General features: G+C 40.0%; 1 protein-coding gene across 6 annotated transcripts in view; it reads left to right on the top strand.

The window, feature by feature from the left end:
• The window catches only part of LOC143295798 (extended synaptotagmin-1-like), an 89,870-nt gene that overhangs the window by 14,698 nt on the left and 54,160 nt on the right, over positions 1 to 21,012 (top strand). For all 6 annotated transcript variants that reach the window (XM_076607423.1, XM_076607420.1, XM_076607422.1 and 3 more), the window contains exons 3-14: positions 5,122 to 5,362; positions 6,482 to 6,610; positions 8,695 to 8,801; positions 9,781 to 9,867; positions 11,690 to 11,740; positions 13,609 to 13,736; positions 15,504 to 15,601; positions 16,586 to 16,707; positions 17,445 to 17,551; positions 18,466 to 18,549; positions 19,363 to 19,452; positions 20,194 to 20,329. In XM_076607423.1, coding sequence (XP_076463538.1) covers positions 5,122 to 5,362; positions 6,482 to 6,610; positions 8,695 to 8,801; positions 9,781 to 9,867; positions 11,690 to 11,740; positions 13,609 to 13,736; positions 15,504 to 15,601; positions 16,586 to 16,707; positions 17,445 to 17,551; positions 18,466 to 18,549; positions 19,363 to 19,452; positions 20,194 to 20,329 — 1,380 coding nt within the window. The remainder of the gene's footprint in view (positions 1 to 5,121; positions 5,363 to 6,481; positions 6,611 to 8,694; positions 8,802 to 9,780; positions 9,868 to 11,689; positions 11,741 to 13,608; positions 13,737 to 15,503; positions 15,602 to 16,585; positions 16,708 to 17,444; positions 17,552 to 18,465; positions 18,550 to 19,362; positions 19,453 to 20,193; positions 20,330 to 21,012) is intronic.

The following is a 21,012-nucleotide window of genomic DNA, read 5'->3' as shown; positions in this document are numbered from 1 at the left end:
AAAAAATCAGACCAACAAAAACAAAATCAGTTTACAAAGGTTACACATGAATTGCAAGTCCATCATTCCCCACATCCCCAGCCTTCATTTCCGACACAAAGTTATGCATGCTGAACATTCACTTTGTTGAATGTCATGTTGTGTACCTGAATCATTTAAACAAAATATTATACATTGAGTTGATTGACAGTTTTGTTTGTACCTGCATACAATGCTTTTTTTTTTTTTTTTTTTTTTTAAACAGAATACTTGTTCCTGCCTATAAGTCAGTTAGCAGTATTGTTTTCCAAATTCAACCTAGTTCTATATAATCCCAGTGCTTCATGGACATATATTTTGTTGTTCATCCAGCTCAAAATCATAATCTGCACATCCCATGATTTCAAAAGTGCTTTCAATGGAAAGCTCTGTCACTGTCCTTTCAAATAAAACATTTGGTTTGCACACTAACAACAAAAAATGTAGCCTCATGATTTTTTAAAATTATTTTAAAAATTTTCTATAGTTTATTCCTATTTTCACAAGCAGAGGCTTAAAATTTGCGCAGCAGGAGTTACTTTCCTTGGCAGGGAATGGTTTAAAACATTGGAAAAAACCCCAACAACTTCATATTCATCTGTCACAAATCAGGTCAATGGTACTTGTGGGATGTCAAGTTTTGTTTCTTGTAATGTGATGCGGGAACTTGTTTGTTGCAACCTGATTCAGTGGTCCACACCCTTTTCTTTGTTTTCACCTCTGTGAACAAGAACAAGAACAAAAACTTTAATCTCCAGGCCTCTGTGGATACAGAGAGAGAGAGAGAGAGAGAGATGTAAAACAGGCATGCACAGAGTCACATATATATACACATGCATACTTCCTCACACACACACACACACACACACACACACACACACACTCCTTTGTTGCTATATATTTCATATGTTGTAATAGCCAATTTTCAGTACTGTCTGATTGATGTTAATGGTTATGTCTACAGTCTGAGTCATCGTTGAACCATATGATTTCATTGTCACACACTCCATGATAGGTCAGTGCTGCTAGCTTTTTTGATCTTTTTTTTTTTCTTAATTCTTAGTGCAAAGTTTCATTTCCAGGACAAGTTTGTCAGTGTATTGATGGCTTTCTAGTGGTGGAGTGGTTGAAGTGGTGGGGGAGGGAGGAGAAGGGGGGGGGAGGGGAAGGGGGGGAGGGAGTGGAGAGAGAGAGCAGGGGGGGGGGGGGGGAGAGCAGTGGGGTTGGGGGTCTACAAAATCAACAGTTTGAGATGTCATTCTTAGTTTCATATTCACACTTTAGGGGGTAGGGGGTAGGGTGGGGTTGATTGATTGTTTTATCAGATTTACATATTGGGACAACTGTTGCATGTCTCTCATCTTCAAACTGAAGACTGATTAGACTTAGAGACTTAATGTTTGTGAAACAGGGGATCATTTGCATGTTGTAATGATTTCATATCCTAATTCCTAATCTATCCTAAAGTTTGTTTTGAATAAACATTCTAAAGGGACTGACTTCTGGTTTTTTTTCCCACACAATATATTCTGTAGCTTATGTTGGACAGATACTGAAAAAAGTGACTGGGTTCTAGATGGTTTCTGTTGAAAAATAAATCGAGATTGCTAATGCTGAACAAAATTCCAAAAAGCTTGTGGTTGCCTATCTAGCCAACAATGGCTAAGTTGCACTTGCCAGTTCTTGTTCATTTCTTTTGTGCGTTCCCAGAAGGAGTATGTCATGTTTTCCCCCAAACAACCCATTGCAGCTTTATCGCAAACAGGCTAGAAAGCATGGGGGGGAAAAAACCCAGTCAGCTAAAAGCAGCAAATGATCTGTTTTGGCTAAGTGTAGGGTGTTTGGTGTACAGTGTTGGAGAGAGATGAGATACACAGTGCACAGACATATAGTGTATGCTGATGTGGCGGTGCCAGTAAAAAAAAAAAAAAAAAGCCAGCAGTTTCAGTACTGTGTTGTGGGAGTGGGGTTGGGGGGAAGGGAAGTCAATGGTCCTAACTTTTTTTCTTTTTTCTTTCTTTATCTATTTTTCGTTTCTTTTTATATATATATATATATGCAGTGTTTGCTAGGTTCTCAAGGCTTGACCAGTGTGTTGGGTCTATTCGCAGATCAGGCATTCCTCCCCACCCCCTAAACCTTCTGTCTCCTGCCCCCCTCCCTTTATAAGAATAAGCAGATGTGATGCAGTGTATATGGATCGTTCTGGACACTACTTCAAATCAAACTAAATTAAAAACGCTTGATTAATCAACATGGAAAATAGCTAGAGCAATCAACAGTTTGATTATGAAGACAACCGTAATATGATCATGTGCACCATAAAAAGACATCAGAACTAGTCAAATAAAAATCCACTGTAAATATCATACTTTGACGCCACTTTGGTACTGTATTTCAATGTGTTGTTTGATATCCCACAGACAACATTGAGCTGCACATTGTGCTGTTTATATCACAGACAACCAAGAACTACACATTGTGCTGTTTATCTTTCAGATATCCCAGAACTGCACATTGTGCTGTTTATCTTATAGACATCCTAGAACTGCACATTGTGTCATTTATATCACAAACAACCCAGAACTGCACATTGTGTTGTTTTTCATTCAGCAGACAGCGTAGAACTGCACACAGTGTTATCATCCCACAGACAGCCTAGAACTGCACACAGTGTTATCATCCCACAGACAGCCTAGAACTGCACACAGTGTTATCATCCCACAGACAGCCTAGAACTGCACACAGTGTTATCATCCCACAGACAGCCTAGAACTGCACACAGTGTTATCATCCCACAGACAGCCTAGAACTGCACACAGTGTTATCATCCCACAGACAGCCTAGAACTGCACATTGTGTTATCATCCCACAGACAGCCTAGAACTGCACACAGTGTTATCATCCCACAGACAACCTAGAACTGAACATTGTGTTATCATCCCACAGACAGCCTAGAACTGCACACAGTGTTATCATCCCTCAGACAGCCTAGAACTGCACATTGTGTTATCATCCCACAGACAGCCCAGAACTGCACACAGTGTTATCATCCCACAGACAGCCCAGAACTGCACACAGTGTTATCATCCCACAGACAGCCTAGAACTGCACACACTGTTATCATCCCACAGACAGCCTAGAACTGCACATTGTGTTACCATCCCACAGACAGCCTAGAACTGCACACAGTGTTATCATCCCACAGACAGCCTAGAACTGCACACAGTGTTATCATCCCACAGACAGCCTAGAACTGCACACAGTGTTATCATCCCACAGACAGCCCAGAACTGCACACAGTGTTATCATCCCACAGACAGCCTAGAACTGCACACACTGTTATCATCCCACAGACAGCCTAGAACTGCACACAGTGTTATCATCCCACAGACAGCCTAGAACTGCACACAGTGTTATCATCCCACAGACAGCCTAGAACTGCACACAGTGTTATCATCCCACAGACAGCCTAGAACTGCACACTGTGTTATCATCCCACAGACAGCCTAGAACTGCACACAGTGTTATCATCCCACAGACAGCCTAGAACTGCACACAGTGTTATCATCCCACAGACAGCCTAGGACTGCACACTGTTATCATCCCACAGACAGCCTAGAACTGCACACAGTGTTATCATCCCACAGACAGCCTAGAACTGCACACAGTGTTATCATCCCACAGACAGCCTAGAACTGCACACAGTGTTATCATCCCACAGACAGCCTAGAACTGCACATTGTGTTATCATCCCACAGACAGCCTAGAACTGCACACAGTGTTATCATCCCACAGACAGCCTAGAACTGCACACAGTGTTATCATCCCACAGACAGCCTAGAACTGCTGGCATTGTGTTGTTGTTTATCCCACAGACAACCTAGAACTACACATTGTATTATCATCTCACAGACAACCTAGAACTGCATGTCGTGTTATCATCACAGAGACAAACTAGGACTGCACATTGTGCTGTATAACCCACAGACAGCCTAGAGCTGCACATTGTGTTGTCATCCCACAGATAAGGTAGAGAGCTGCACATTGTGTTATCATCCCACAGACAAGATAGAGAGCTGCACATTGTGTTATCATCCCATAGACAAGATAGAGAGCTGCGCATTGTGTTATCATCCCATAGACAAGATAGAGAGCTGCACATTGTGTTATTGTTTATCTTGCAGACATCCCAGAATTGCACACTGTGTTGTTTATCCCACAGACAACGTAGAACTGCACATTGTGTTGTTTATCATCCCATAGACAACGTAGAACTGCACATCGTGTTGTTTATCATCCCATAGACAACCTAGAACTGCACATTGTGTTGTTTATCATCCCATAGACAACCTAGAGGTGCACATTGTGTTGTTTATTATCTCGACAACCTAGAACTGTGCAGTGTCTTGTTTTCATTCAACAGGCAACCTAGAACTGTGTGTTTTGTTTTGTTTATCCCACAGACAACTTAGAACTGTACTTTGTGTTGTTTATCTGACAGACAACCTAGAACTGGACACTTGTGTTGTTGTTCATACCACAGACAACCTATAGCTGGACATTGTGTTTATTTGACAGACAACCCAGAACTGCACATTGTGTTATTGTCTTTTCATTCCACAGACAACCTAGAACTTCACATTGTTTTGCTTATCATCTCACAGACAGCCCAGAACTGCACATTGTGTTTTTGTTATCCTTCAGACAACCTTGAACTGTGCATTGTGTTATCAACCCATAGACAACATTGTGTTTTTGATTATCCTGCAGACAGCCAAGAACTGCACATTGTGTTATCATCCCATGGACAACATTGTGTTTTTGATTATCCCGCAGACAACCTTGAACTGCACATTGTGTTATCATCCCATAGACAACATTGTGTTTTTGATTATCCTGCAGACAAACTAGAACTGCACATTGTGTTGTCATCCCATAGACAGCATTGTGTTTTTGATTATCCCACAGACAACCTGGAACTGCACATTGTGTTATCATCCCATAGACAGCATTGTGTTTTTGATTATCCAGCAGACATCCTAGAACTGCACATTGTGTTATCATCCCATGGACAACACTGTGTTTTTGATTATCCCACAGACAACCTAGAACTGCACACGTTCAGCACCGGGGAGCAGACGCCCAATGTGCGCAATGTGCAGGTGTTTGAGTACTGCGAGGGCATCCCTGGGGGCCACAAGCCCATCACCTGGTTCAGCATCAACAAGCCCCCCGCAGGCCTCAACAAGATGTCCAACTACCAGCTGGTCGTCCAGTGCGACGTGCAGCTTCTCTCAGAGGACTTCAAGATGATCTTCCGGGCCAGGGTGGGCTCCAAAAAGTGAGGCGGGTTCTTTGAGTGTGTGTGTGTGTGTGTGTCCGTTTGTTGAAGTTTTATGCACATGTAAAAGAACCCATGGCAGCAAAAGTGTTGTTCCTGGTGAAATTTTGTAGAAATATCCTTTTTAAAGAAAAAAAGGAGTACATTTGCAGACAAAAGAAAAGGGAGGAAAAAAAAACTGTTGCTCTGCACTGTGGTGATGTACTCTCCTTGGGGGAGAGCAGCCCGAATTCCATGCAGAGAAATCTCTGTTGTGACAAACAGTAGAACAATGTTACAGTGCAAATTACAATACAGCAATACAACAATATGTATTATTGTAGTGGTATGTATCAAGTTGATATATCGAGAGCCAGGTTACGCTTGAAAAATGAGTTGTTTTTTCTTCTTTGTGCAGGGACTGCCATATCCATATTTACTACATCGATAATTTACGAGTGGGTTTTCATGTGTATGACCATTTGTAACTCCCCACCATTAAGGCAGCCATACCTTGTTTTCGGGTGGTGTACATGTTGGAATATGTGTGTTTCCACGACCCACTGAATGCTGACATTGGGTAATGTGGGCATTTGATAACAGGAAGGGCATAAAGGCAGTGGCAGGTCTGCACATTTGTTGACTTGGGAGATAGGAAAAATCTCCACTTTGAACCCAAGAGACACTTCTGGGATTTGAACCAAGGACATTCAGATTGAGTTGTTTCATTGCTGTGTATTGGGTACAAAAGAAGGTTTGACTGCCTGGGTTCGTTCAAAACAGGATACAAAAAACAAGAGGAAAAAATTGTGAACCCACTTGGGAGAGGAGAAGTTGTGTACTTCGACTCGTAGAGTCTTCACAGCAACTGAGGTGTATAGCTTTGTTGATTTTGTACGTATTGTTGAGTGCCTGATCATTGCATGAATAGAATATGCTGATCAGGCCTTGAGTAGTCACAGAGGATGGGCATATAAAATCATACTGTAATTAAACACACACACACACACACACACACACACACACACACACACATATATATATATATATATATATATATATATATATATATATGTAATGTATGTATAATCATTCTGTAATTAATCATATTTACATAAGATTATTGTTATAATGTTTCAGGGTGAACATTGGGTTTGACATGGCGGTGGAGGAACTGCAGGTGTCCGGGACCATGCAGGCCATTCTGCACCTCTCTATGGACGTGCCCTTCCCACACATCACCAAGGCAACCATGTCCTTCTGCGAGACGTAAGGGTGTTTTTTTTTTTTTTTTTTTTTCCCCGTTACATGACCAACATTGGTTTGCCAAAGATTCTGTTGTGGTTGATGCATGTTGGTTATTTTTGTGTCTCCATAACCCACCGAACACTGACACGGATTATAGGATTATTAACGTGGGTATTTGATCTTCTGCGTGCGTATACACATGAAGGGGGTTCAGGAACTAGCAGGTATGCATATATGTTGACCTTGGAGAGGGGGGAATTCTCCACCCTTTACCCACCAGGCACTGTTACCAAGATTTGAATATGAGACCCTATGATTGAAAGTCCAATGCTTTAACTACTTTGCTATTGCACTGGGTTTCATTGGAGATTAGAAAAGAGAGATAAACCACTCGCGGCAGGCCCCTTCTTACTGTCTATAACAGTGCTGAAGCCGTTTTGGGGCACACACGCAGTGCGGAAGGGTGGGGGTAAATCACCCTCTCCTTCCCCACCTGAAGGAAACTAGTCGGTTCTGACGGTTCAGCTGCAGTAAAGCGAAAGTTAAGTTATGCCTGGAATTTCCCACGTGTAGTAAGATTCGCTGTATACAATGAAAACCGATTCATTTTTGCTTGGTTTTTAGCACGTTTGCATCTGCTTGAATGTAGATAATATAAAAAGAAAATAAAGCAGCTCCCCCCACCACCAACTCCCCCCCACCCCCCCCCGCCCCCCCAGCGCAATGTTGCACATGAGAGAGACAGTTGTAAATTATTGAACTGCGTTTTCGTAACGCTACTTTTTCTTCACACTTTCTGGTTTACACCACCATTTCTTCAACAACAAATATATATATATATATATCAAAACATAAAACACATATTCAGCTCTGTCTCTCTTCTAACATCTGTCTATACATACGTACATACATACATGAATACATACATACATAATTTCATATAGATCTATCAGTATGTAAATCTAAATCTATCTATATGTACATAATCATATATATAATTTATATATATACGAACGCTTCATGTTGCCCGAGCAGACTGTTGTATTGTGCTCTTTCTCTCTCTGTAAGTCTCTGTCTCTGTCTCTCTCTCTCGGGAGTTTTACATGGCTGTTATAAGCATCTACGATTCTGTACTTGTATGTGTTCATGACAAAGGTATTTATTCAGACTTTTTTCAGTGTCCAAGCGGGGTTAAACAAGGTTGTATGCTAAGCTCACAGCTGTTTTCCTTTTTCATCGGTGAATTGGCAGTGGAGTTATCAAAGAAGGGGAGACATGGAATACAAATGATACCTGGCGCAACAGATTTGCTCTTAATGCTATTTGCTGATGATGTTGTTCTCTTGTCTGACACACCCATAGGGTTACAAAATCAATTAAGTGCCCTTAAGCAAGAAACAGACAGACTACAACAAACAGTGAATCTCGATAAGACCAATATTATAGTTTTCCGCAATGGAGGTCATCTTTCGACTCGTGAAAAATAGTGCTGTGGTGATAGGGAAATAAAAGTAACCAATACATATAAATATTTAGGAATGTTATTCACAGCAAAATTGAGTTTGACATCTGCGTGGGATGAAGCAAACAGAAAAGGGAAAAAAGGTGTAATCCAAATTATAAAATCACTCAGGAGACTGCGTTCGACTGACGCTTTCCCTTAGTTTGGGCGGGGCAAAGGCAGCTCATGAATAATGAATGCGTCTCGCGGCGCAGGCTGCCTGGCTTCAGCAATTTCTGCAAGTGGTTTATCTCTCTTTTCTAATCTCCAGTTTCATGTACATAGAACTGATTTTGGTTGGATGTTTTTAAAAAAAATCTTCTTCATTCCTTGATGTATGTTTGTATTGTGTTCTCTGGTGTTGCATAGTGTTGTGTTGTATTGCCTTGTGTTGTCTTGCTTTGCATTGTATTGTACTGTACAGTGTTGCTTTCTTATCACAAGAGGTTTCTTTTTGTTTATTATTGTTTATGCTTTATTTACCAAACTGCTGCTCCACCTGGTGATTGAGTGTTTGTTGTGAATTGAACATGTTGTGTTAACAGTCTGGATGTCGCCTTCAACCAGCAGATGATGTTTATGGAGATTTGTGTTGTTTTTTCAGGCCGGATGTGACATTCAACCTACGGATGATGAAGACATTGCAGATGATGGAGGTGCCTCTGCTGAAGAGCTGGATCCACACCAATGTGATGGAAGGACTCACAAAGGGTTTGTACACCCAGTTTGATTAACAGGACATACACGTAACCACAAGGTGTTGGTTTTGCTGGTGTCAAAGAGCAAAATTAGTCTAGTGTAGATAATACCAGTGTGGACACGATATCATAGCCAAGTGGTCAGAGCACTAGCCTTTCAGCATGAGTACCCTGAGTTGAAATTCTGGCTTTGCCTGGTGAGATAAGGGTGGAGGTTTTTTCCAGTCTCCCAGGACAGCGTACGTGCAGACCTGCTTGTGCCTGAATGCCCTGCGTGTGAACACACACAGAACATGAGGCTTGCTTTGCTATGAGTTTATTGTGGGTGATTTTTGATATATATACATAAATATACATATACATATATATATATATATATATATATATATATATTGTATGTCAAAATTTACTGTTCTGTTTGTAAGCTGTATGTATGTACCACAGACTTCACACTTAATTTCTCATGCTGAGGTGATGAATTTATTCATATTCTGATACTGATAAAATCCTGTGATCCATGTCAGTGTTTCATGGATTATGGAAACATGGACATACTCAACAGCACACACCTTTGAAGACTGAGTATGGATGTGGAAGTGGTGGAGTAAAAATGGAGAAACACTCAAAAGGCCCACTTATATATACTGATTTATATGTGAATTGCAGCCAACAACAACAACAAAAAGCCAGTGTCAAGCCTGACATTCATCTGTTCAGTTTATTATTTTGGCTGTATTGCCCTGCATCATGATAAAGCTCTTGAAAATCAATATATATTTTTTCCCTGCTGATCAATTGGATATAATAAACATTTTAATATCTTTTTTTTCTGCACACATGTATATACATATTATTGGCATTTATACATCATAAGCATTAAATGTAGTAAGTTGTGTGGAGATGTATATATTCTGTGTGAAGTTGTATCATATTTTATGTGAAGATGTATATTCTGGTTTTCTTTTCTTTTTTTTGTTGTTGTTTGTTTACAGCTATGGTGAATCCTGCATCTGTTGACCTTACCCTTGCCAAAGCAGGGCCTGTGGAGATAACTCGGAAAGGACGCAAACAGCCTATGGGTGAGATTTATTTTGTTGTTGTTGTTGTTTATGTTTGTGGGTGTGTTGGTTGTATGTTTAATGTGCATTGAATATCAAGGTGAGTTGTTGTGGTCTAGTCCTTGCATGTATTTATGTGAGGGGGCAGAGGGGCTAAGGAAATCACTTTCACACACATGCGCACACACATGCATAACTTCCCACATCCCAGCTGCTGACCCACACCCAAAGACAGGCAAACAGAGAGGGTGAGTGAGACACAGAGAGAGACACAGAGAGAGAGAGATTCAAGATTTAAATGGTTTAATGACTTAAGCAACATGAGAGAGAGAGAGAGAGCTCAGAACTCAGAAAGTTTAATGTACATTAGGATTTGGCCACAGTACATATGGCGCATGAAAAGGGCTTGGGGGTGATATAAATGAATATAAACATACATATATTTGATTTGATTCATGAGTATAAACATACATATATTTGATTTGATTTATGAGAACAAAAATGCATCAACACTTTATGTATGTAAGATGACTTGAAATTAATATCTGGAAATTATGTGGAACGTAAACAATGAAACAAAGAGAGAGAGAGAACAAGACCAAGAACAAAACTTTAATCTCCAGGCCTCCGGCCCCTAGAAAGAGGTCAAAAGTACACAATATGGTGATCACTCAGCCACAACAAAATGTAAAATATGTACTAACTTAAACCTGTAGAACAAAAATGCTTCTTGTGCATAGTAAATTAATTCTAACTTTCATCATTGTCACAGAATTCCTGTCGTATCTTCAGGGCATTAAATATATAAATGCAGAGTTTAAAAATACTGTAAACAGAACCATTCTTCAGCAAGTGAACATACGATTGACCTTCAGAGTTCAGATGTTTTTGCCGCAGGTTATTGTAAAGGACACAATTGTTTATAAAATGGTTTTCATCTTCGATCACATTACAACATTTACATGCATAATTTGAATTACATTTGAATGTTCTTCTAAAAAATGATCCATTTACTGGGAGCAAACCAAGCCGTAATTTTACCAAACAGTCCCTAAAACACTTTTTATCCACAAAGTCAAAATATTGCTCACACTGAAAACCAGTTTTAAACAGTCTGTAGTTATAAAGAGAGAGAGAGAGAGAGAGAGAGAGATTGGGGGCGTGGGGGTGGGGGGAATAGGTACTGACACTGACACTGATACTGACACAGACACTGGCATTTTTAGTGTCAGTAATTTTTGACAAGTGAGGTGGGTGGGGGGGGGATGGGGTAAGTACAATAGCATAACATACAATGCTATCAAGAGGTTTGTGAGCTTGTTCACTATTATGTTTTTTTGTTTGTTTTTTTAAGTTTGCTAGATGTTAAGTTTACCTACTGAAGATTTGTTGGACTTGTGATTTGTAAAGCCTTTGCAATGTATTTTGCTATTTCAAACAGTTTTGTGTCATTGTGTGGTGCAAAGATAGTGATGATCTTACTTATGTCCATTTGATTGGAAATATCAGAAGTATGTCCATTTGATTGGAAATATCATCAGAAGTATTTGTGATCTCTAGTAAATGTGAATAAATTGGACATTTGACAAGACAGAGAGAGAGAGAGAGAGAGAGAGAGGGTGTGGGGGAGAGGGGTGTGTGTGGAGGAGGAGAGATTTCAGCTAAAAAGAACAAAAAATCATCTACAACCACACCACTTGAACAGATGTTAACACACACACACACATGCACGCACGCACGCACGCACGCACGCAGAGAAAACCTGTGAAGTGAATAATTGTCTGTATCACAGGTACACCTGTCATACAGTCAGAATAAAATTGATATCTTTGTGCTTTTTCAGCCCAGGGAGTGCTCACAATTCATGTCAAAGGAACCCCACCAAAGGATCCTGGTAAGTGTCTGTTTATTAATAATCCATTATGCATGCCAGTGAGCAAGCGAGCGAGCAAAAGAGAGAGATAGACATATATGGATGGAGATGATCCACTTGATGTACATTGATATACTGGCGTAATAGTTGAATGCTTTGTTTTTGGATTCTTATGTATATTTTTTTTTATTAAAAAAGGTAAATGATGTTTTACATAATAACGCAGATCTGGTAGGTGTCTGTTTGATAATTCATTATGCTTGCAAGTGAGCAAGCTAGTGAGCAAGAGAGGGAGATATATGGATGGAGATGTACCTATTGATTTGCGTTGATAGACTGGCGTAATAGCTGAATAGTTTACTTTTTGGGTACATACATATGTAATTTTTTTAATTGAAAAGAGTGAATAACATCTTATGTAATTAGTGCAAATTAAATGTATTGCAAGACAACAGATTACATCCAGTTTACGTTATTTAAATAACTGTGGTAGTGATCAGTTTAATTTGCCAAAGAAAACAAACACCCTGTCCTGAAGTTTGCAGTGACAGGTTGACACAACACATAACACAAAGTCAGTGAATGTTTTAGAATGACTTACTATTGGTTAATCAAAGAGAATGCTGCATATGCACACAGAAGGGGGATGGTATACTGAAGGAGGTCACCAACTGCAGCTTCTTTCTATTCCTTCACCTGAACGGAGTCATATTTTGTGTAGGACAGGAATCGTACCCTTTCCAGAGTCTGGACTGGTGGGTCATGGTAATTTCAAACAAAAATTTTCTTTATTTGACTCACTGTGTGTCTTATATATATTTAGAAAGGTGCATTTATTGTTACTCAGTAAATACCATAATTCTAAGATGGTGAGAAACAGTGTTTTCCATTATTGCATTCATGAATCAGCCCCATTCTAGAGTTTGGACCGGTGGATCATGGTGATTATTTTAGACTGACCATAATTTCAGGGCAGAAATTTCCTTTATTTGACTCACTGTGTGTCTCGTACATTTAACTCACTCTGGACGGTGGAGTGCTATAGTGTTCCTGGAATAAGGTAGTGTTCTGGACAATGGAACACTATAGCGGTTTCCACAATTAAAATTTTTTCCACGCTTTCCTCATGGAGTAGCATAAAAATTGCAGCTACACTGGGCATTATGAACGTGTTAAGGGTCGAATGGAAAGTTTCTTTGTGAGGCTCTGTATCTATACACTCGCTGGCCAGCTGTTGACCTTGGTACCCCACACGACAAGCTAATCTGCATACGTATTGAAAATGGCATCACAGACGCTACAAGTGGAAATTTTTTAAGCAAACTAGATCACAACAGCGGCTTTTTACTGCTGCTGAAGTGATTGAAATGCTTCAAACTGAAGGCTTCGACATCGATGAGGATGATGAAGATGTTGAATAAAGTATCTGCAGTGAAGAAAGCTACCAGCAAGAAAGTACTGACAGTGACTCAGCTTCAGAGGGCTGTGAAGAGGGAGGGGGATGGGCGTTCACTTAACGTGAGGAGACGGGTCAGTGGGTCAAGTACAGTGAGTTTCATTCAGTTATTTTGTGTTTTGTATTTATTGTGATTTCTTTCCTAACCCTAACAAATGGGTCATCTGCAGGGGAAAGCAAGGGAGATAACTATTTGTCCAGAGTGAGTTAAAAACACCCATTCATTCTCACTCAGTAAACACCATAATTTTAAGATGGTGGAAAAAAAACCAAAAAACCCAGTGTTTTCCATTATTATATTCATTGTCAGTCATTAAAGTAATTCTAAGATGGGGAAAAAACAGTGTTTTCCATTATTGCATTCATTGTCACTCAATAAACGCCGTAATTTTAAGATGGCGAAAAACAGTGTTTTCCGTTGTTCGACCAACAGCCGCAGAGGATGTGCGTTACTCGGTGCTGCGCATCGGAGACCGGAAGCGTCAGACGCATGATGTGCCAGCAGCAGAGGAGTGGAACGATGTGTGCACCTTCTTCATCTACAGTCTGGCCAAAGAGGAGGTGAAGATGAATATGACGCTTTTGTTGTTGTTGACTACTGGTTCTGCATGGGTAAACTGGCACTATAGCTGTACATATTTAAGCATTGGGTTTTCAGTCTGAAAGTCCTGGGTTGAATCTTGATATCGTTGGTGCCTGGAGGGTTCAGATGTGGTTTGGGATTCATAATGTTCTGATATTTATTTGACCCTTTTTTTTTTTTTCCATTTTTGATTTTGTTTTAAATATTTGCCTTCTATGTATCTTTTAATGTTTATTCTACTTTGTTCAATTATTTGTTTATTTGGTTCATATATTTTATTTCATTTTATTTTAATGTGTAATGTGTAAGGTTAGGCATGTGTTCCTCAAATATATGTATATCTACTTATTAAAAACCAAATTTAAGAATGTAAAAATGTAAAATAGGGTGTGTGGATCAGTCTGCATGTGTTTGAGGCTTCCCTGAAACCAAAACAGATTTTTAGAGGTACCACAAAGTTTACCCCTTTTTCTCAGCTTTTGTCATATTAATTGTTGCAGTTAATGTGGGAAGTGCGTTACAAACATTAGCCCATTTCAACCCTGAAATGGCCCGTTTGTGATTAGCTGGGTTATAAGTAGCATGATTTAATTTGATTTGATTGGTACGTTTGATCTCTGGACCTGAAAAAAAATATAGAAAAGCAGCATTAGTGAAAAGGGTCAAAGATGAATGTTGTAGCCTGTCCTTTCCTTTCTTTTTGTCTTGTAACCAGTCAAACCTTGTGTGGTTTACCAGTGTGTGTGCTGTGTCCTTTGTCAAGTCTTCCTTATCCCCCTATAACATCAGGCTTGGTTTTTTTTTATATCAATATTAGTAAGTGTTTAAAAAAAATTAAAAAAAAGTATTATTTTCACTGATTTGCGTTCATGTGTTACTGTTACTTGTGACCCAGATTGTGATCAAGTTTGAGACTATCAGTATTATTAGCTGTCTGTTTTCCATCAATATTATTAAGTATTTACAAAAAAAAAAGAAGAAAAAAAGAATGTGCTGCTAACACATGGGGTGTAACTTGTGATGCGGATTGCGATTGAATTGGAGACTGTATTCTATCAGTATTATCATTCGTCTGTTTTCTGTCAATCAAGCAATCAAATCAATCAGCTCCTCGGTAGTATAGTGGTCAGTATCCCCGCCTGTCACGCGGGAGACCAGGGTTCATTTCCCCGCTGGGGAGAGCGATTTTCTGACGGGCGCAATAGCCGAGTTGTTAAAGCGTTGGACTGTCAATCTGAGGGTCCCGGGTTCGAATCACGGTGACGGCGCCTGGTGGGTAAAGGGTGGAGATTTTTACGATCTCCCAGGTCAACATATGTGCAGACCTGCTAGTGCCTGAACCCCCTTCGTGTGTATATGCAAGCAGAAGATCAAATACGCACGTTAAAGATCCTGTAATCCATGTCAGTGTTCGGTGGGTTATGGAAACAAGAACATACCCAGCAAGCACACCCCCGAAAACAGAGTATGGCTGCCTATATGGCGGGGTAAAAACGGTCATACACATAAAAGCCCACTCGTGTGCATACAAGTGAACGCAGAAGAAGAAGAAATCAATCAAAAACACTTTACTAATCCACATGGAAATTAGCTTGTGCAATCACAGGCTAGTTGTAAACACCAACATAGAATATTATTAAGTGTTTAAAAAAAAAAAAAAAAAAAGAAGAAGAAAGAAAAAAAAGTTTATGAATATGCTGGGTGGGTGCTTATACACATGGGTGTTGTTAACTTTGTGGCGACAGATTGTGATCAAGAGCAAGTGCAAGCGCCTGCTGACCAGCACCACGCTGGAACAGACCACAGTGCCCCTCTCCTCCTTCCCCTTCCAGGTCAAGAGCTTGTGAGTACCTGGCTTTTCATCCGCTCTCTCTCTCTCTTCACACACACGTCCTGTTTTCAGCCGTGTGGGTCTGCCTGTTGTTATCACGATGTGGGTCTATCTGTGTCATGATGTGGTTCTATCTGTGTCATGATATGGGTATATCTGTGTCATCATGATGTGGGTCTGTGTCATCATGTTGGTATATATATATATGTGTGTGTGTGTGTGTGTGTGTGTGTGTTGTCATGATGTGGGTATGTGTGTGTGTGTGAGTGTGAGTGTGTGTGTGTGTGTGTGTGTGTGTGTGTGTTGTTATGATGTGGGTCTGTGTCGTCATCATTTTGGTATATATATGTGTTGTCATGATGTGGGTCTATCTGTGTCATCATGATGTGGGTCCGTCTGTGTCATGATATGTGTCATCTTATGGTCGGTCTGTCTCATGATGATATCTTGAGTCATGTGTATCAGTGCCATCATGATGTGGGTCTGTCTGTGTCATCATGATGTGGGTCTATCTATCTGTGTCATAATGACATGATTCTATCTGTGTCATTATGGTGTGGATATGTGTCATGATGTGGGTCTGTCTGTGCCATCATGATGTGGGTCTATCTGTCTGTGTCATAATGACATGATTCTATCTGTGTCATCATGGTGTGGATATGTGTCATGATGTGGGTCTGTCTGTGCCATCATGGTGTGGGTCTATCTGTCTGTGTCATAATGACATGATTCTGTCTGTGTCATCATGATGTGGATATGTGTCATGATGTGGGTCTGTCTGTGCCATCATGGTGTGGGTCTATCTGTCTGTGTCATAATGACATGATTCTATCTGTGTCATTATGGTGTGGATATGTGTCATGATGTGGGTCTGTCTGTGCCATCATGATGTGGGTATACCTGTGTCAAAATGTGGGTCTATCATTGTCATAATGCGGGTCTGTCTATGTTGTTACAGTGTTGGGCTATGTATGTGAGTATCACTCTGCATTGCAGTGCAGAAAAGACAATCAGCAACAAAGATGGCTCTGAACTTCACATGAACATGCAGTACACAGCTCTGCCTGTCGTCAACCTGGAAGCGGCAGAGGTGGAAAAGCGTAGAAAAGTCACTGAAGGTACGTGTTGCTGTTTGTTTGGTATGGGTAAAAATTATGTGTTGCTGTGAGTGTGTGTGGGCACATGTGTGCATGTGTGCATGCTTGTGTGCGTGTGTGCGCTTGCAGGGCATCATGTGCGAATGAGCAGTCACCTGTGTGTCTTATGGTTAGTTATGGAAAACTGAGATGGTTGGAAATCTTAAATCAACCAGAATGTACATGGAAATTTATTGCTGAAGTGCTCTTGCTTATTTTTATTGCTGCCAAAGAAGAGTTGAATCATGCCTTTTCAGGCTTAAGGACAAATAGATTCATAATAAGTAAACATGAACTAACTTTCTTTGGTAAATCTGATTGAGTAAATGTATACGAACATGTCTGTTGCACTTGTTTGTATTTTAGTATTTTATTTTTTGTCAGTAAGACTTGAATGTAATTTTAGTGATCATCTTTACAAAAACTCTTATCTTGATATTACAGACATAGTTTATTGTGTGTAATAATTTAAACTATTTATTATCTTAATATGTTATTTTGAGTTTGACTTGATTTGAGTGAACAGAATGAGCTCTAATATGATTTGGATAAAAAGAAATAATGTGTAAAAATGAGGCTATGCTGATCATGCTGGAACCAAGGCAGAATCTTTGTCTGGTCCTTTATGATGTATTGCATGTTTTGTATGCTTCTGAGTGTATGCATGTGCGGGGAATAGACATTCCACTTATGACTTTTTCTTTGTTTGTTGAACTCAGTGGCCGGGGTGATGTACGTGTGTATCCATGGAGCCAGCAATGTGAAGGCTGCTGACAAGACTGGAGCCTCAGACCCGTACTGTGTTCTGTTCTGCAACAGGAGGAGGGTGAGCTGAACTGTGCTGGTGTGTATGTACTTGTGTACATGGGTTTGGTCAACTGGCAGATGTGTATTTGGGTTAGAATGCATGCAGAGATGGTTTTTTTTCCTTTTAAAATTACCACCAAGAGAAAATGCAGTATCCCTACTAGTAAAAGTGTGAATAAATCAGCATGTTGGTTGTGGCCACTCAGCTTGAAGAAGAAGAAAATTGAAAAACTATAAAAGCATTGCACACATATTTTACTTGTACTTGTTGAGAAGTTTACACCAAGCACTATACAGACATCTGGATGCCATTAAAGTTTCTGTCCATCATAAATCTCATCTGAAAGTTCTTTTTTCTGCCTATCCATTTTGTTTTTGGTTTGTTTCTATTAACTGCAAGTCCAGACAATTTAGAAAAAAAAAATCTGAGGTAAATATTGACTTAATGAATGATTCTCCTGAACGGCCTTCTTGCAATCACTGGGCTTGCCCCTTGACCTCACTGACACACTGTCCATTACTTATATTCTGAAGTTGCTGCATCTCTTCACCTTAACTTAGTCTGTTTCATGGAAATTTCTTTCCAACACTTCTTTTTTCTATTTTTTTCCAAGTACTGACATTTCATGTACCAGCTTTTCTTCACTTTCTATATCTTTTCATTGCGTGCTATATGTTGGCCACAATTGGTACAAACATGATTGTACTGCTGAGATGATATCATATGGGTTTGAACAGTAATTTTCCTACTGGCAAGAAGTTGTGCTTTTAATCTGCACTATGCAGCAGGAAGAAAATTCTTGTACACAGTCAGAACGTTTAGAAAAATGACAGAAAATATGGAGAACCAACCTAAATGAATGCAGCTGCTGTGTGTGCTTGAGCTGTAGTCTGAGTTTTGGTTATGTATTTTTGTCTTTTGGTTTGTTTCAGCTGCTTACCACCCCCTATGTGCCAGTAACACGTAACCCTCGCTGGGAGTCATGGGTGGAGTTTTTCGTTGGCGACTTCACCCAGGTGAACACTGAATTGGTGGTCTCTGACTGCATGTACTTTAGAATTACTGCCTTTGTAATGCCATAAAGGCACTCTTTAAACACTCATAAAAAAAAGTTCACTTTTAAATGTACCAGTTCAGGCCAGGTTGAGAAACTACAGTTCATTTTTAGACTAAATATTTGTGAAAATTTCAGATTACCAGACTGTTCTGTATGTCTTGTCTCTTTGTCTAGGTACCTGTTGACCAAACAACCATCATATGATCTGCAAGCTGATTTACTGCTTAATTAGCGAAGGCTCATTTGAAGAAAAAAAAACAAGAAGAGAAAATTGTGATACCTGAGTATGTGTGATACAATGCAATACAGTACAGTTCAGTATGATACAATACATTAAGCACAAGTTAATTAAAAGACAAAAAGAAAAGAAAAATATTGTGTGTAAGTTGTAATACAATGCAATACAAAATGATGTGATACGAAACTTAGCCTCCGGCAGGGGTCTGACATTCCTGTCCTGTGCAAACTACTATCCGCCTATGCGGAGCAGACGAAACTACGGCCGATAACCTCCAGGAATGTCAGACCCCTGCCGGAGTCTGCACTAGTTGGGTCACGGTAAGTATGTTATTTAAACGTAATTTTAGATAGAAAATTTCCTATTTATTCATTATGGAATGTATGCACATAAAGTCCATTTCATACAATCCACTCCCTCTCAGACATATGAAATTGCATCAGTACAAACACACCATTAGACCATATCCTGTGGACTTTGTAGTTGATTGGTGATCAGTGAAAATGAATCAGCTCTTTTGGTTTTCCTTTTCAGAGCACTTATTCCTTCTTTGTGTTTGACTGGGATGGGAGCAGTACGATCAATGACGACTTTCTTGGGGTGGCCCATCTGTCCCTGCTGAAGGTACAGTTTGGTTGATGTTCTCCCTCCGCACCCCCGCCCACTGTTTTCTGCTGGTCATTATTTACTGCTGCACAGTTTTATCGCTCTCTCTCTCTCTGTCTCTGTCTGTCTCTCAAAAGCGTTTTCTGAAGCGTAAATCTTAGAAGGATCAAATATATAAGCATACAAAATGATATCAGCAAAAAATGTTGTCTTCTGCCAAACATTAGTCTTTTCCAGGACAAGCGAATTCCATTTTTCAATTTCAGTCTGATACAATATAAAAGTCTCCTTTGCAGTGTTTTGAGTCCCTCCACACGTTTGAGAAGAAACTTCTAACCTTTGTCACCCCTCAAGATTCAGTTCTTTTTTGATGCATTTGTTGTTTATCATAAAATGTATTGATTATTATTATGGTCATGATGATGGTGGCGGTTTCTTTCATTCTTTCTTTCTTTATTAACCAGTTTATTTATTCATTTATTTATTATCATTTTTTATTTTTATTATTGTCATCATTGCAACTGGTCCCTCCTCACTGCATTGAGCTATCTTCTTTTGACATGGGTACATTAGAACAAAATCCAACACGAAATACAAAAAAAAAGAAAAAAAAAAAAAATCAAATTAGATGATTGAGGCAAGTTCCTATCATTATTGCCATTATAATTACTAGTAGTAGCAGTAGTAGTAGAAGTAGTAGTCGCAGTAGTATTCATGATTATATTATTCATCCTTTATCATTGAACCCTCGACTGACAGGAGGAGACATCAGTGGTGAAGCGGTCGCTGACTCTGGGCTACAACCGCCCGGAGGAGGGTTTCACCCCGGACAAGACCTGTGGCAACATCACCGTCTCCATCCTCTTCAGGCCTGTGGCCTCCGTGGCCAAGTCTGGTGAGAGTCTGCTGGCTTGCTTCTGTTGTGTGCGCGTGTGCGTGTGAACGTGAGGGCGTATGAGCAGAGATGCTAACTGTTATGATTTTGCCATATTTTGTTATGCTTGATGGCAGTTTGTTTCAGTGTTATATCAATGTCAAAACTGTACCGACAAAGTTTATTTTCAAGTACATAGCATGGTCACATGCTTTCCTGTCATAACATTACCCAGAAGCTCTCGACATATTGATCAGGAGGCCAAGGCAGTCACTACTAACCTTGGTCTCACGTGGTGATGCTCAGCTTATTGTGAGCATGTTCACTTTGAAACAGCATTGAGTGGACCGATCAGCTTGATCGTTTGCTCGAACAAGAGAGAGCGTGGCTGAATCAAGTTGCTTCTCGGTCAAACAGTGTGTGTGCCTGGTGGATTAAGCTATGGAGTGCAAAGAAGGAACAAGTGACTCGAAATAGAGAAGTCAGCCATGGGTTCTTCTTCTTCTTCTTCTGCGTTCACTCGTATGCACATGAGTGGGCTTTTACGTGTATGACCGTTTTTACCCTGCCATGTAGGCAGCCATACTCCGTTTTCGGGGGTGTGCATGCTGGGTATGTTCTTGTTTCCATAACCCACCGAACGCTGACATGGATTACAGGATCTTTAACGTGCATATTTGATCTTCTGCTTGCACACGAAGGGG

This window comes from Babylonia areolata, chromosome 21, assembly GCF_041734735.1.
Source record: "Babylonia areolata isolate BAREFJ2019XMU chromosome 21, ASM4173473v1, whole genome shotgun sequence".
NCBI lineage: Eukaryota > Metazoa > Mollusca > Gastropoda > Neogastropoda > Buccinidae > Babylonia > Babylonia areolata.
Note: the sequence above shows the minus strand (reverse complement) of the source record. Positions and strands in the feature narration are given on the sequence as shown.